The 18,021-nt window shown below is 40.4% G+C and overlaps 1 protein-coding gene across 1 annotated transcript; it reads right to left on the bottom strand.

Annotated features, from left to right (window-relative positions):
• Positions 1-5,010: 5,010 nt before the first annotated feature.
• On the bottom strand, positions 5,011-10,368 carry LOC146572886 (CD209 antigen-like protein A). The gene is made up of 6 exons (XM_085277326.1): positions 10,286-10,368; positions 8,530-8,619; positions 8,260-8,346; positions 8,020-8,162; positions 7,817-7,902; positions 5,011-7,652 (listed from the first exon to the last, which is right to left on the bottom strand). The coding sequence occupies exons 1-6, from the start codon at positions 10,320-10,322 to the stop codon at positions 7,511-7,513; spliced, it is 585 nt and encodes a 194-aa protein (XP_085133452.1). The 5' UTR covers positions 10,323-10,368; the 3' UTR covers positions 5,011-7,510.
• Positions 10,369-18,021: the final 7,653 nt, after the last annotated feature.

Here is an 18,021-nt window from a genome sequence, read left to right as displayed (position 1 = left end):
CGTCTGCTGAGTCATCCCCCGCGACTTCTACATCATCACCATTCGCATCACTGCCTGCAGCGTCGCTGCCGTCAGGTTCCGCAGCCGTCCCGCTGCCTTCATCCACGCCTGGTCCAGCCTCCGTGTCTTCATCCACGCCTGGTCCAGCCTCGTCTGGTCCTGCCTCGTCTGGTCCTGCGGTTGCCACACCGCCGTCAGGGCCAGCTCAACCCGTTCCGCCTCGCCTCTGCCGGCCGTCTTCCGGGCCTCTAAGTTGGCATCATGGCCTTCGGGGACGGCCTCCAGAAAGCGTTCGTGGTCGCCGCTGGCATCGCGGCCGAACTCCGGACCTGCTCAGTGGCCGCCACTACCTTCCAAGTGGTTGGCCTCCTGATTGGTTTTGCCTCCGCCGCCGTTTCCGTGTGCACGGTCGGCCTCCAGAACTGTTTGCCCGTCGCCGCCGTTGCCGTGTGCACGGTCGGCCTCCAGAACTGTTTGCCTGTCCCCGCCGTTGCCGTGTGCACGGTCGGCCTCCAGAACTGTTTGCCCGTCGCCGCCGTTGCCGTGTGCACGGTCGGCCTCCAGAACTGTTTGCCCGTCGCCGCCGTTGCCGTGTACACGGTCGGCCCCCTGAACTTTTCATGGACTCTTGTTGAGCTCTAGTTTGGTTTTGTTTTTGATCTGTTTTCCTGTGTTCTTGGACTGTTTTCTTGTGTGATTGGACTCTTGTGCTCCTTTTTGTTTCGGACCTACACCCTCAGGTAAAGAACACAAACATATCTATAGATATTACAATGTACATGTTGCTGAGGTTTTGTGCATAAACCAAACTAAAAATAGAACAGAGAATTTCATACAAATTGTCTCAAGAAAACAAAAGACCAATTTCAGGGAACGTAATCTGGAGTCTGGTTTACTGTAGAGTTACTGTGGTTTTGAAATCCTTTTTGGCTGTTAATTTTGATTGAGACATACATTTTTGTTTAATCCTGGTCTGCTCTTAGCTGATTTTCCAGAATGTGTGGGTTTTTTTTTTCAGTTTAGTTTTTATTGTTTAATAATGTTTGTATTAGTTTCAATGTTGGTTTAATTTTACGCCATTGCTGGCATTTGCCTGACTGGAAGGAGTTTAGAAGAGAAATAATAATGCAATCAAAAACTTTGTGACTAACAGCATTTGTGTCACTGACAACAAAACAAATTATCAGATGTTGATGATGCATCATTCCAGCTGTTGTAAGAGTTGTAAGTATCTATCTGTCCACAGTAGTCTTTTTTCTCATCATTTAGCTCACCATTTTTCCAGTAGCTGAAAAAGAGGTAATATTATAAGAGTTAAACTCAACAGTTCAGTCAGTATTTATACTTTCATTACCAAGATATTAATCAAATTAAGCTAGTTAATGTACATGACATAACAAGACTTTCTGAACAAGAGAGGAATTTAATTTTCCTTTCAACCTTGTTGTCATTCGAATCTCACATACCACTGTCATTTCCTGCTCGAAAAAGACATGACCAAAATGAACGGAGTATTTCTCTACAATTACAAACCCCATCTAAACAATCTTGGTATCAAAATAAAGCTAATACTTCTGAGATTTCATTGGATAAATATTACAGCAGATGTTACTGTGTCAAAGTTACTGAGGCTGGAACACAGAAAAAGTAGATTTTTTTCCTCGCCTAATTTTTTAAAACCAACCAACCAGAATTTGCAAGGCCGAACCCCACGTGGACACAGGGTGTGATCTACTCACGTGTCTGTAACTGGGCCTAAATTGGCAATTGTTGGCAGAAGTGGCTCTGATGCACAGGGCCATGCAGAGACGTCTGAAAGTGCAAAAGTAGCCTATGTTTTACGTGATTGGGTGCAATGTTGCAGTTAAGGGGTTACTGCTGCTCCTGCTGCTAATAGTGCCGAAGGGCACTGATAGTGTGTTGATCTGAGACTGTAGACATTAAAAAGTCTATAGGCGAGATAGTAGCTGATTAAACAAGTGTTATGTGTCGAGGCTACCGCTGTGTGCAGGGAGGATGTGGACTCAAATGCAGGATTGAGAAACAGGAAGTTATCTGAAAGCACAGCTTTATTTGCTGGAACATCCTTTGTCAGAAGTAAACTTTACCAAAACAAACCAATAATCTCAAACTGGAACTAACTAATCTTAGGAAACTAAATCTAGGAAGCATAGACTAGGAGAGCAGGACTGGGAAGTAGAAGTTCTCCTGAACACGGAGCAGGAGACACAGCATGGAGAAGGTGTAGACGGGCCACGGGCGACCGTGACTCAAGAGTTGGGAGTTCGCCTTGTAATCGGAAGGTTGCCGGTTCGAGCCTCGGCTCGGACAGTCTCGGTCGTTGTGTCCTTGGGAAGACACTTCCTTCACCTACCGCCTACTGGTGTTGGCCAGAAGGGCCGATGGCGCGATATGGCAGCCTCGCTTCTGTCAGTCTACAACTGTAGCTTGCCTCCACCAGTGTGTGAATGGGTGGATGACTGGGTGTGTAAAGCGCTTTGGGGTCCCTAGGCGGGACTAGTAAAAGCGCTATACAAATACAGGCCATTTACCATTCATGACAGTAACGACGAGACAACGATCAGTTACATTTTATACCTTTTTCAGAGTACTGTATATATACTGCCACAAGTTTTCATCATGGTGCTCATCCATAATCCTTCCCTTATTCCCAGTGCTATAATCTCTAGTGCTATAATTTGCAAGCTCCTTTGACTATGATCACCTGGATGACTGAGAACCTTCACAGACATAGTGCTATAATAATAAAGTAATAAGAACCTGTTAAGCCCCAACACCCCCGTTACCCCAGTGGATGCTTACAGCGGGAAAAACCCTAACCCCAAAGCCTCCAAATTGGTGTTATAATAAAATGTTTAGACATATAACAAATACTGACTTCTATCTTCAGGTGCTGAATTTGTAAAGAAGAGTTCCTGCAGAGCTGCTGTGATTCTTCTGGGTCTGCTGTGTGTTTTCCTCCTGATTGGACTCATAAATGTGGTTTGTCTTTGTGAGTACAAAAGAAATGTAATTAGCATGCTAAAATCCTCAAAGGTGATGCATTTATTTCATGATGATGTGTCCACCACAGCCACCCAAAGCAAATCTCATTGGGAAATGGAGAAAGCGGTGCTACACCAGCCTGTTGACAATGTGACCGGCGAGAGAAAGCATTTAGAGAACATTTTCAACAACTTGACAACCAAACAAGACCAATTACAGGCCAGTCACAACAATCTGGTTAAAGAGAGAGACCAGCTCCAGAAAAGATTGGAAGACATGACCACAAACAGAGATGACCTTCAGAGAAAGCTTCAGTGTAATTATATCTTAATGCTTGATGGCCGATTTATCTCTAACAGCATTTTTGGCTCTGTAACATTTTAACAAATTTAGCTTTTTAAAAAGCATGGTGAGGCAAGAATCCTGGGTTTGTGTGGAGTGTGTGGAGTTTGCATCATGTTCTCTCTATGTTTGCAGGGTTTATGCTCTCTCTCTCTCTTTCTGTGTGTGTGTGTGTGTGTGTGTATATATATATATATATATATATATGTATATATATATATATATATATGCACTTATGTGTACATATATGTGCAGTATATATTTACGGTGGCCCCTAGAGACAAAGCACGTACAAACTCCAAAACACTTGCAAAATCCAAAATCCAAAAATCCTCTGTTTTAGTCTTTGTTCTACACACATTTGTATTAGGTTTGCACACACACACCTGTTCCTCTCGGTTCTTAATAATCATCAGGTCTGAACCTTTTTGAAGACAGTCTTGTCTGGTTTCTGGCCAGGATTTCTGCTCTGAAGAAACTTGGTACAAACTATCACTGAAGGCCACCCAATTTTCTCTGCAATCTGTTTAAGAAAAACAGAATAATGGATTGGATTTATATAGCGCTTTTCAAGGCACCCAAAGCGCTTTACAATTCCATTATCCATTATTCATTCACTCTCAGATTCACAGACTGCTGGAGGCAAGCTACAGTTTAATAGAATAAGAATAATAATTTGTGCTTGCTTTGTGATAGGTAGCATACATAAAATAAGTAACGAGCCTTTAAAGGCGGCTCATAACTGGGAGAAGAAATCAGTGGTACAAATTCAAAGCACTTCAATTAATATATACGATGGCCCCTAGAGACAAAACACGTACAAACTCCAAAACACTTGCAAACTCCAAAACACATGCAAACTCCAAAACACTTGCAAACTCAATATTTTATTTGAGTTTCCCAAGTTTAGATTATAAATTATTTTAGTATTGTAATTTAATAATTGTTTGTTCTTTAGATTCTTCTTCTAATCCTGCCCCTACTGCAACTGCCCTTCTTAACAAGGAGCGAGAGAAACTGACTTTTCTTAAGGAGGAACTGGAGCGCGACACCCTGATGGACCACTGGGACGCTTATTTAAGGACATACAAAAAATATTTCCAGTTTGAACCAGTCTGGCATGAACTTTTTTTGGAGTGGGTGACTGTTTGGTGTTTTAAAAAACACATTTAATGTTACATGTGTTACTCTTACAATACATTGCCATTTTTGACAGTAGTTAAATGTTATTTCAAGCACTGATTGTAATTTAGGTCTAAGTGTTATAAATGGTGACATTATACATTTAAGACTCACTTTTGGCAATTATAAATGTTTATTAGTGATTAATAAATGTTGACATGTTTTAAACTTTACGACAAAGCTATCTTTTGTCATTTATAAATGTTTATTAGTGATTAATAAATGGTGTTATGCTTTACACTTTACAATAAGGCTCCCATTTGGCATTTATAAATGTTTATTAGTCCTTAATAAATGTTGACATGTTTTAAACTTTACAACAAAACTCTCTTTTGTCATTTATAATGTTTATTAGTGATTAATAAATGGTGTTATGCTTTACACTTTACAATAAGGCTCCCATTTGGCATTTATAAATGTTTATTAGTCCTTAATAAATGTTGACATGTTTTAAACTTTACCACAAAGCTATCTTTTGTCATTTATAAATGTTTAGTAGTCATTAATAAATGGTGTTATGCTTTACACTTTACAATAAGGCTCCCATTTGGCATTTATAAATGTTTATTAGTCATAAATAAATGGTGTCATGCTTTACACTTTACAATAAGGCTCCCATTTGGCATTTATAAATATTTATTATTCATTAATAAATGGTTTTATGCTTTACACTTTACAACAAAGCTCCGATTGATAGTTGTGGATATTTATAATGCATTTCTGAAGTACAATTTTATATGATAAAAAATATGTTTACAAATGCTGATTGTGCTTACAGGATAGTAACTTAGTCTGAAATGTTTAATATAGCAACTCTAGATGAAATATATAGGTGAACACATTTGGCTCACTATTTGGCAAGAAACCGGTCAGTTTTTTTCCTCTTTCTCACCCTTAACTAATGCATAATAAACCATTAATAATGGTTTATAAAGCATTTACAAATTAATTAATAATATAGCTATAAACTATTTATTAGCATCTATAAGGGGAGCCTTATTGTAAAGTGGTACCGAAAAACTTAACTGGAGGCCTCACGTAAGATACATTCATTCCAAAGTATAACAAAGCATTGCAATACTAAACAAGGCAAAGCAGGTATTAGACAGAACATCACTTCATATTCTCTACTGTTCGCTGATTTCACCATACATAAGCTATTGTGCAGAAGTCTGGGGCAACAACTATAAAACCACATTGCCTTCACTTTTTACTCTTCAAAAAGAGCAGTTCGAATCATCCACAGTGCAGGTTATAAGGGAACATACAAACTCACGATTTTTGCAGTCTGAAATATTGAAAATTGTCGATCTAGTGAAATTCCAAACAGCACAAATTCTATTCAAAGCAAAAAATAAAGAACTGCCAGGTAATATTCAGAGTATCCTTTTTTGAAAGAAGTTATAATTTAAGGGGTTTTTGTAACTTCAAAACAGGGAAGGTGCGTACTACAAGAAAAAGCTTTTGTGTTACTGTGCATGGAGTGAAACTGTGGAACAGTTTGAATATGGAATTAAAGCAATGTCCAAACATAAAACAGTTCAAAAGGAGATATAAAAATTTGATATTCTCGAACTATAAAGACAAGGGAAATATTGAAATTAAGTGAATATCTGTGGGCGACCGTGGCTCAGGGGGTTGGAAATCACATCTGTAACCGGAAGGTCGCCGGTTCGATCCCTGGGCTCTCTGTCCTGGTCGTTGTGTCCTTGGGCAAGACACTTTACCCTACTTGCCTACTGGTGTTGGCCAGAGGGGCCGATGGCGCGATATGGCAGCCTCGCTTCTGTCAGTCTGCCCCAGGGCAGCTGTGGCTACAACTGTAGCTTGCCTCCACCAGTGTATGAATGTGAGAGTGAATGAATAGTGGTATTGTAAAGCGCTTTGGGTGCCTTGAAAAGCGCTATATAAATCCAATCCAAAAAATATCTCTATTTAAAAAAAATCATGATGTGATATTATATTATATCAGAAATCTGTTCACTATTTTTATTACAGATTATATCAGTAAGGAAGCTGACTAAATGTTAACTGATATCTTATGGCAAAGGGGTGCGATTAAATAAGTGTGTACTTCTTCCCACTCCCTTTCAACATGTAAATGAATTAGAACGGTAGCAATATTGAAATGTATTGACTTTTGTTTAGTATTTTTCTCTCTCTCTTATCTTCTTTATTAAATCTACCTGTATATTGTTTGCATGTTTGAAATAAATGAACAAACAAACAAACAAACAAACAAATGTGTGCTGTTTTCATAATTCTGTAGATCATTAAACATAAACAGATGTCGCATCTAAAATGGCAATGGGTTTTTTAATAAGAAAAAGCGATTCCAGGCCTTTTAATGAAGTATATGTGGTAATAACAAAATGGCACTGAATACAAGCAGTCAGACAACTTCACATCATTCTTTCTACAAATAATTTGGTTTTTTTCTGGCACCCTTAAAAAATGGTAACTGTGACAATCTTCCACATGGGTTTTTGCATTTTTCTCATTTAGTTTCCAAACTATTGAAGTCATTTACTTGTTTTCCAGTAACCAGGCTCATGTTGTCACACATAACTCGAGAAACAGTTCTTGCTGTTATAATGTAATGAATAAAGTATTTTTGATATTATTTGCAAACACACATGATTATGTTTGCTTAAAGTAGATCAGTGCTGCCAACACATGTATGAAGAGTCTTTGTACATGTGTTGTACAAAGACACAGTGGGACAGAGGTATATTTTATATGTATAAAAAGAAGATAATCACATAATTTGAACAGTATTTAAATATTTTTCTATGTATGACATACAGACAACAGCCTGCACACCAACTTTATAAACAAAGTATTATGTTGGTTGTCTTTTCTTCTGCCTCTCTGCTTTCACTTAAAATCAGCTGACAACCTGAAATCAATGGTGATATTATATGACTACATTTATTTGTCATGATTTTACATCTTAATATTTTCTGGTGGGTTTAATTATCTATAAATTTTTTTCACAAATCCAGACTTTTTTTGTGTCACACGGTGTATCATTCCAGGAGTTTTCTCTTTTATAGAAATAGATTTCTCCACAATCTTCATCATTTCCTCCATAACTGTTAGGCTCGTCGGTGTCCCAGAAGCTGAACACAAAAAATACGAAAAAAGACTAACCATTTTATACTGACACTGAAGTCATGGTATACTGATCTAACAAACAAAACTTTACACCTACACTTTATCTTAAAATGCAAGTTACCAATAATAATTTATGAAAGAGTCATGCAACAAACATAAAGTGTGAAACCTGATGGTAGGTGTAGTCCCATCCACCCATTTCCATGTCTGTTCTTTTTCGGTGTCAGTCAGTCCAATCCATGTCCGATTTTTAAACTCTCTTATGAAGTTTTTATTCACAGAAAAAGAAATAAAGAATAACATTAAATACATCTGAGTTTTACACTTTTGTCTTTGTGTCTCAGAAACAGATTTTGCTCCTATATACTGTACCTGTTCCTCTCTGCTGTTGATAATCACCAGGTCTGCCCCTCTCTGCAGACAGTCCTCTCTGCTGTCTTTCCAGGTGTTTTTAGTAGATGAAACGTAATATAAACTGTGTTTGAAGTATATCCATCCTTGTTGGATATAGCAAGCTGCAAAGGACAGTAAAACTGAACCTTCAAAATTATGCTCAAGAAAATAACAAACAGTAATGTTAATAATGATAATACTGTTTAGCGTTACACTCACCTAATTCATTCATTTTAATGTCTTCTTCTTTAGTCAAGTTTTTAATAATGGCCTCACAATCTGGTGTTGTTGTTGTATCAGAACTGTCTGTAAGAGCAAACATTTCCTTAAGTAACTACACCACCAGAGTGCCACATGAATGAACCTGATTAAAGTTAAATTCATTGCAATTCTTCAAACTGTAACGGTAATTCTCTGTCATTTCTATTCTTATATTATTCAGATGGTGAATTTATGGTCACATTACAAAGAAAATGTAAGTTGACTCACAAAAAGCCAGTCGTAGTGAAATGTTGAGTGTAGCTTGAAGAATACACAGAAGTGCAAAGCTCAAAGCAACCAGTCTGCAGAGTTTTCTTTCTGTGTGCAGGTATCAAACAGATAAGAAAATTACATTTATTGTCATTATATAAGAATGTACAACGAAAATTATGGTGCACTGCCAGGATATGGACTCATGCATAATAATAATAATAATAATATAAACAACAACAGGAGAATAAAAAAATGCATGGAGGGGTAAATAAAGAGAAAGTAGAAATGATAAACATGTTACATAATAAATATCTTATACATAAAAAAACTGTCTTTAGTGGTTTTTGAGTTCAGTGTGGTTACAGTGGTAGGGTAAGAACTGTTCAGGAATCGTTTGGTGTGACTTTTTATGCATCTGTATCTCTTACCAGATGTGTATTAGCAGACTGATAAAAAAGCATTAGCTGGTGTGCTAAACCATAAAGATTGCACAGAGCACAGGCTAAAAACAGCCTCTCAGAAATGTATATTTAAAGATGAAATGTTGACTGCATTCATTTCCTGGTTTGTCAGTTGCGGCTCCTGACAAGCAAGTCTAGGAGGGGAGAGCGCTAACAGCTGGATCTTGTAGGGAGGAGAACAGAGGACCGAAATATTGACTGCATTCATTTCCTGGTTTGTTGGTAGGGGCTGTCGAAAAGCGAGTGTACAGTACATCTGTTTGACCAACACCTGGACTATATTTAACATTTGCCTGAGCATACCTGGTGCCCAATAATCCAGCCCTAACTATATGCTTTATCAAAAAGGAAGGTTTTAAGCCTAAGCTTAAAAGCAGAGATAGTGTCTGTCTCCTGAATCCAAACTGGAAGCTGGTTCCACTGAAGAGGGGCTGAAAACTGAAAGCTCTGTCTCCCATTCTGCTTTTCAATATTCTAGGAACAACAAGTAAGCCTGCAGTCTGAGACTGAAGAGCTCTAATGGGTCATATGACACTATTTATTATTATTTGATTATAAAAAACCTTGTGGAGAATGATTTTGAATTAGATTCTGGATTAAACACGGAGCCAATAAGGAGAAGGTAATATATGAGAAATATGCTCTCTTTCTAGTCACTGTCAGTACTCTTGCTGCAGCATTTAGGATTAACTTAAAGCTTTTCAGTGAGTAAGTATCTGGTTAGTATGGAAGAGGATTAGGGCCACCGGAAAAAAAGTGGGCAGAGTACAATAACCTCGGTTTTAGCTGAATTTAGAAAGCCCTGATACTGAGTTCTTTAAAAGAAGAAACTATTAAATAGTTCATAAATATTAAATACAATTATCAAATAATTTTAATAGTGTTAGTGGTTGAAAAAATAAACTTTGAATGCAGTTTACTCCCTAATCGTTTGGTTTTCTTAAAAACTAAAATCCTCCACTTGATTCCAACAATATCTACCAAGGTGGGGTTTTCAATGAAACTCATAATCAAAGCTAGAATAAATGGTAAATGGTCTGTATTTGTGTAGCACTTTACTGGGGTCCTAAGGACCCCAAAGCGCTTTACACTATACATAATCATCCACCCATTCACACACTGGTGATGGCAAGCTACAGTGTAGCCACAGCTGCCCTGGGGCGCACTGACAGAGGCGAGGAGCCGGGGCTCGAACCGGCAACCTTCCGATTACAAGACGAACGCCCAACTCTTGAGCCACGATCGCCCCAATCAAACATATGACACTGACAGACAGCATGAAAATCTTCTAAATAAATTGAATTACTTACTTCTGGTTGAAGTATCAGCTCCATTTTCACAATCCATGTCAGATTTGTATTTAAGAACAAACTTATTTTGCTGTGGTGTGGCAAAGGCATGTAATAAGAAAATGCAGAACTAATTTATAACCTCCTTATCTTTCTTTCTTCCGTTTTTGATAGCATCTGCAGTTTTAAGCACACAGCTTCCTGCTTTGCTGTACTTCTATCTTAAGTTATGGTTTGTTAGTTGAGACAGTTTTTGTCATGGTCCCTGGTTCCTCTATGCAAGAGGTTTCAAACTCATTTTATCTTAGGGGCCACATTGAGGAAAATATATTCCCAAGTTTAAACTTTACAAGATTATCTCATGGGCTGGATAAAACCTTTTTAAAAACATAACCCCCCCCCAGTTTGGATCAGGCCTGCAAATGCACCACTGCAAAGTGGTAAGTCAGAGCAGTCAGACATTATAATTGAAAACTATTGGCATTTTGTGGCCGCATGAGACAGCTGTAACTGTTGCAATCTGCTGTGTGGCAAGCAGGTTAGGACCCAAACGCAGGACTCCAAAAGCACAAAGTTAAGTGAGACCTGAGTCTGGGAACCTCCCTTGGTAGGTGGAGCTGGTTTTTTGTCCCTTTCATAAGCTCAGATGTAGGCAATTAGGTTTTCTCTGGAGCAAACCTCAAGCTGTGAGTGCTTGGTCCAAGCCACGCGAGTTGGCACTTTTAACTTCTTTTATGAAAGCTTGCTGCGGGCCCCCTAGCCTTCTGTTAGAACGGTAGGACATAGAAAATGTACTTGAGGTCTGGCTGTTTGGCAGAGATTTAAAGTTATTTGCACGCTTGTAGGTGGGAAACATTGCCTTACTGCGGCAGAGAAACGTGTAGTGGACTCCACCGTCACTGACCAATATTTATTAGGGTGTGATGCCAACTTGTGGACAGGTAACTAAGCAATACAGTTGAAGCCAGGTTGGAGGGATACTCCTGCTGCGTTTTAGTGTCCAGTGTAAGTCATCTCCTGCTTTCATTTACCGAGTACCGAGCTGCTGCTTTGTCGAGTGGATTTCTGGATTAATTTGTTTTTAAACTGGTGTAATTCGACAGCCAAGGGCTGAAAGCTTATTGTGATGGCTGTGTCTGTCGATTTTGTTCAGTTTATTTGTTTTATTCTTTCTGTATAGGCACCGCAGATATTGATTGCCTTTTAGAGTGGTTTACCTTTTTAAAAAAATCTTAATAAATATATCGCGTTGCAGATAGTGAGGGCACTGCATGGAAAGCCAACCCGCTTTTTGCATGCCTGAGTGAGTGAAGACGGCACTGAAGATTCACCTTTTTGTGCTTAGAAACATATAATCATTTATGCTTAGAAATATATAATCATTTGTATTCTGATAAAAATCATGTCCTTATTAGGTCTGATAAGATTCTGTGTGCACTTGTGTACCATGAGATGAGAGGAAGCAGACTTCCTCTCATCTCAACCAGACTTTTCTGTTTTCTTTAAAGAGTTCACAGCTTGAAATGTGCATTTGAAATATGACATATTGCAAGTTCCTGTTTTTATAGTTTAGCAAGATGCTTACTTCTGCTTTTCTGCATACCTCACACAGAGTTTAAAGATCGTATGGCTGGAAACTAGGGCTGGGCGATATGACCCAAAATTCATATCTCGATATTTTTTAGCTGGGTGGCAATATAAGATATATATCTCGATATTTTTTAAAGCCATAAGTTAAGAACAAAAAGAGAGTTCTTAGTCACACTGTGTCCCAGATGTCACACAGGCATTTTTATTTACATACAGCATAGATTTACATGAAGAAATTACTCAAAAATAAATTATCAGCATTTATTAAATAATCATGCTCCATAAATAAAAGAAAACAATGTTGTTTTTGTGCATAACAAAAAGCTCATAATTGTGCAGTCAAAATGTAAACTAACAGATGCTGAACATAATAACATAGACAGATTTCACAGCTGCTCTGTTCCCAACTTCTACTGCGTGACTGACAGCCTTGAGTTTGAAATCCGCTTCGTAACCATGTCTCTTAACAGGTGCCATTTATGGTCCTTATACACACACAATACGGTAATATTACGTCGAAGCACAGTATGTATCACTCCGCGAGGCTCCAGACTACGGTAGCCGTAATGCTCCGACAATCCATCAAGCGCTGCAGCTCCGTAGCTTACCAAAGTCGTAAAACATTTTTTGACAGATTGCTGAGCGCCGTGTACCACCTAAAATCGGTTCGCGGTCAGTAAGCACAACCAGAATTCATACATAAGGCGCGCTGTCAACTTTTGAGAAAATGAAAGGATTTTAGTCCGTGCAGCCCCTGTGGGCTGCATGTCGTTAGCGTGGTTAGCTCATTAGCGCGGTTAGCTCGCTAACACGTTGACGCCGTCCAGCCCCACAACTCGCTAACGGAGATTTGCCGTGTCCATCTGGTCGCTGCCTGCAGGTGAAGCTATGGGGGAGGGGGAGTTGTATTCAGTGAAGGAGAGGCGAGGCCGAGTAACGTTGCGTAGAGACAAAAGTGGACGAAAGAGAGGCAAACTTGTGGCTCCACAAGTATAATTATAACGTAACATAGACTATATCGATATAAAGGATATTGTCACATCTTATATCTCGTATGAAAATATCGATATTTTTTAAAAACTCGATATATCGCCCAGCCCTACTGGAAACACACACACACACACACACACACACATGCACACAGAGAATACATTGACACTGATGTTGTTCAGATGTGCCTGCTTAAGAATGTCACATGTATTTGTAATTGCATATTCATGAATGATTGCTTGCTGACAATAAAAAGGGCTGCAGCGAAGGAATCAGTTGGAGTTGCTTAGACAGGCGAGTCGCAGCACTGCTCTCCAATGCTCCCTTTGCAAGTGAAAAGTACACTAGTGTCTGTGTGGTTGCTTTCAGTAACAGGTTCTGTTTACCAGCAGGGTTGACCTAAACCCTGTTTTGCCCATTTGGGGTTCTGTGTCTGTTGCCATCTCTTTTAACGTGTGTTATATATTTTGATTTGTTTTTAACAGGTTCCCCGCAGCGCTTATCCTGTCTCACGGGCAATCATACAATTTTTATCATTTTTACCGCATTTAATAAAGTAACGCTTTTATTTGTTTGCAGGTGCTGCTGTTACATGTTTACTTTTATTTTTGTATTAACATTAAAACCATTTTAACTGACTGTGTGCCTACAGCTCTGTCCTGTTGTAATAGGTACCTACCACAGGTCACATTAAGTCCAAAAACAAGTTTATTGCTGAGCTCTCCCAAAAACAGAAGATACAAGAAAATTGGAATAGGTTTAAACCGGGAACTACTTACCTCAGGAAACACAGACAATCTGAGCACACGGCTACATGGATGGATGGATACAACAAAGGGGGGAGACACAGACAATTGCTTTGTCCGAATTCAGGGGAAGGATGCTCTGAAGGACACTACCTACCTACGTAGGCTGATGGTGAATCTGAAGAGTTTGCTGCTTGAGTCTCTGCGGAGGTCGCAGTTTCTGTGGTGCCTGCGGCTTGGTCCTGAGGAAATATAAACAACCAAACTGTTAATTGTATTTGTTTAAATAATATTTATAAATCAAGCAGTAGCAAAATAAAATTTCAAAAATGAAAAAAAAGAACACCTACTTGTTCAATGCTCAGGACAAGTTCTGTGGTGAGTGCTCCATAGACTCTCAGCTGAGTGACATCATCCAAGTGTCGCAGGGACTTGAATCGAGGATCTAAAGCTGTGCACTTGTGTAGGTAATTCTGAAGGGCAGGATTAGCGTATCTCTGCTCCCGGTCCTACCTGATGTTTTTTTTTACATCTCTCACTGCTGGGCTGTCATCATCAGACTGCGCCATAGAGTTCAGGATGTTCATTTTAAGTGGCAGGATCATGGATCCTGTTGAAGATGACGCTTCACACATCATGACTGTCACAGTTTTTAGGGTTTTCATGACTGTAACAAGATTTTCAGCCAGTGCATGTTCTTCCTGAGTTAGATTCTGATTGTTCTTCATACTCTTCTTCACAGTATTGTCAGCCATAGCAGCATACACTGCAGCTTGCTGTTGAAGGTATCTTTCCATCATATCATGAGAGGAGTTCCACCTAGTTGGAACATCTTGAATCAGTTTTTTTTTCACTAAGCTGCAGCAGATGCTGGTATTTCTTAAACACATTGCATCCTGTTGTGCTTCTGTGAAAGAAGGAGACAATTCTTCTCATCTTTGCCAGGAGATAGGAAACCTTCTGCACTGCCATTCCTTTCTGAGCAGCTATATTAATAGTATGTGCAAAACATCTGATTTGTGGCCCCAGTCCAGCAGCTGTGACGGAATAAATTATGTTCTTATCATTGTCAGTGGTTACAGGTATTGTCACATTTGGTCGCACTAACTTCCAGTCTTCCACAGTTTCAGAGAGACCTTTGGCTAAGTTGTCAGTGGCATGACCAGGCGTGTCTGCAAAACACAGTTTTTCATCTGTCATTCCGGATCAATGTAATGTGCGGTGACAGTGAGGTAGCTCTACGTAGCTCCTGACGTCCAGCCGTCTGAGGTCAGAGCAACAGCGGGTGCTGCTGACACTGCCGTCTCTAATTTAGCAGGAAAGCAAAGCAGGAACTGCGGTATCGGTGAAATAGGTTCGTGAAGGAATACTGTAATGGGGCTCAAGTACTCTCAGCATTTCCTGAAACCCGGTGTTTTCTACAACAGATAAGGGTCGCATTTCGATAGCAATAAAAGTAGCAATTTCCCTGTCAATTTCTTTTGCCCTCTTAGAATCATGTGCTAACGGCTGTCTAAATGACTCCGGCAAAGTTTGTAGCATGCGTGTTTGTTGTTGTTTTTGTCTGCCTTCTCTTGCCTTTGCACTTAGGTGATGTCGGCGTAAATGTGCATTCATATTTGTTGTGTTCTCACCTATGTAATTAACCATTGCGTGGCACATCCGACATACTGTTGTAGTTTTGTCCACAACGCGCTTACCATCAGGGTCATACTTCACACGAAAGGCAAAAACGTTCCAAATGCCAGATTTCAATGACGGTGGAGTAAGAAGTAGTTCAACGTTGAGGCCGTTGCCATGTTGCAATGAGCTTAACTTCTGTCTCGCTAGCTTGATTGAATGCATGTGGGCGGCGCTCAGTGGCTCTGCGCTCGACAATGCAGCCTAGGTGGAGTAGTTGAACGCAGATTCACTAAGCTCTCAACACAGACAGCATCGTCAGAAGAAAAGTTAATAGAATAGATATATAAAATGTTGTATCGTTCAATACATATGCGTACCGAACCGAAAGCACTGTATCGAACAGTTCAATGTCGATATATATATATATGCAACAATACATGTATGGGGTGGAGGGAGATTAGCCAACTGTCATAGCTGCAGAAAGGTGTGACAAAGAAGGTGCCCAAGAAGTATAGCAAGCTGTCCATACCCAAGGCCTTAGAAACTACCAAACAACGACTCAGTGCTTTGGCCAGTCTCTTGAAGAGATACACCAGAGAGATAGAAGACAGGAGAACAAACCGGCTCTTCTCCACAGAACCGACCAAGATGTACTCTCAGTGGCAGGGGAACAGACTGAAGACGGAGAAATACTGGAAGAGCATATGGGAGAAGGACGCAACCCATAACGGCAATGCTCAGTGGCTAGTGGATCTGAGGGCAGACCACAGCAACCTCCCTGAACAGGGTCCAGTAACCATCACAGTGGCAGATATCCGAGAAAGGGTCTCCAGTATGGAGAGTTGGACAGCACCAGGCCCTAACATGGTTCTACTGGCTGAAGAAGCTGACTGTACTCCATGAGCATTTGACAGCATGAATGAACCAGCTGCTAGTTGACGAGAGACACCCAGAATGGCTAACCGAAGGCCGAACAGTCCTGATCCTCAAGGACCCCCACAATGGTCCGGCCCCAACCAACTACCCACCAATAACCTGCCCCAGTACCACATAAAGCTCCTGTCAAGCATCATAGTGGCTTAGAACAGGGATATGGTTCTATACATGAGTGGGGCACAGAAAGGGATTGAAAAGAATACCAGAAGTTAAAAACACCAGCTGCTGGTAGACTGAGCAATCAGCTGAGACTGCAAGACCAGGGTGATCACCCTGTGCGCTGCCTGGATTGAATACAAGAAAGCCTATAACTCAATCATCATCATTGTTTATTTATATAGCACTTTAGACAAAAGTGCTGAACAATACAACTATAATAATAATATAAGAACTGAACAAAACAATAAAATTAATAGAAATTAATAAAAATGTCAGTCACCCACAGAGTTAAAAGCAAGAGAATAACAATAGGTTTTTAATCTGGACTGGGTGGGAGTGGGAACCAATGTTCCCTCTAAGCTGCGCGCATGCGCAATTGCGGACTGCTGGCATGGTCTCTGCGCAGAGAAAATCTGCGTTGTGCACAAAAAAAAATCTAACCTGAATTGAAATTAAAATTAAAACTTTAACAATTCTGTTTTGCCGTGTTAGTCAGTGAGTGACTGGCTGCTCCCATATGGGATTAGAACGATGCCACCTTATCCCATAGTCCAGCCAATAATGCGATTCACATTCGTATATACGCGGATAATCAATGTCGTTGACAGGCTATGACAGCGTCCTTATGTGCCGACACCGGTGTTTTAGCTAGCAAAGCGGCGTGGCTGATGTGGAGTGAAGCCATGTCAATGACAACGTGTACAACCATCGGAAATGTGAGCAGGACAGACGGAACAATTGACAGAAAAAGTGTGAGTGATGTGGTTGAATTTCCTCCTACCAGTTAAAAATCGAGACGCAGCATTTTGCACTAACTGTAAGCGTGACAAAGTGCTCAGCCCCTGCCCCTATTAGACTCAATGCCCCATACCTGGATTCTGGAATGCCTAGACCTGTATAAGATCAACAGGACCCTAAGAGCCTTCATCAGGCGTACAACAGTGGAGGCCAACTTCAAGCCCATAGCACAAGTCACCGTCAAGTGCGGGATCTACGCATGCGTATGCTTTGTCTCCAATGCTGTTCTGCATAGGCCTGAATCCCCTCAGTGAGATCATTGACAAGACTGGCTATGGAATACCGTCTACGGAATGGAGCAGTTGTCAGCCACCTCCTGTACATGGATGACATCAAGCTGTATTCCAAGAGTGAACGAGACATTGATTCACTGATTCACGTGACCAGGATATACAGCAATGACATCGGAATGTCATTCGGACTGGAGAAATGTAGTCGGATGATAACAAAGAGAGTGAAGGTATTTAGAACTGAGGGGACCGAACTACCAGAAGGCAACCTTGCAGACATACAGGACAGCTACAAATCTGGGGATCCCACCGGCAAATGGGAACCATGAAGAGGCCGCCAGCAAAGCTGCAACCACCAAGTTCCACCAACGGTAAGAAAAAGATCCGGGCTATTGACATCTACGCCCTGCCTGTGATCAGGTACCCTGCTGGGATGACAAGCTGGCCAAAGGAGGAGATAGAAGCCACTGACATCAAGACAAGCTCCTGACCATGCATCACGAAGATGGCCCCAACCGACAGCGTGCTCAGTGAATACCTCAGGCAGCAGAAACCCAAGAAATGGTAAATGGTAAATGGCATGTATTTGTATAGCACTTTACTTAGTCCTTATGGACCCCCAAAGCGCTTTACACTACATTCAGTCATCCACCCATTCACACACACTGGTGATGGCAAGCTACAT

Source organism: Mchenga conophoros, linkage group LG6, assembly GCF_057382185.1.
Source record: "Mchenga conophoros isolate Kocher_MC1m ecotype Shallow Benthic linkage group LG6, M_conophoros_male_GT1.1, whole genome shotgun sequence".
Classification (NCBI taxonomy): Eukaryota; Metazoa; Chordata; class Actinopteri; order Cichliformes; family Cichlidae; genus Mchenga; species Mchenga conophoros.
Note: the sequence above shows the minus strand (reverse complement) of the source record. Positions and strands in the feature narration are given on the sequence as shown.

Coding starts and splice junctions, on each gene's coding strand:
- LOC146572886 (XM_085277326.1), bottom strand. CDS start 10,322: ATGGATTGTGAAAATGGAGCTGATACTTCAACCAGAA. Junction 8,620..10,285: donor AGCTGATACTTCAACCAGAA/GTAAGTAATTCA, acceptor ACCTGCACACAG/AAAGAAAACTCTGCAGACTG. Junction 7,903..8,019: donor TCAACAGCAGAGAGGAACAG/GTACAGTATATA, acceptor TTCATAAGAGAG/TTTAAAAATCGGACATGGAT.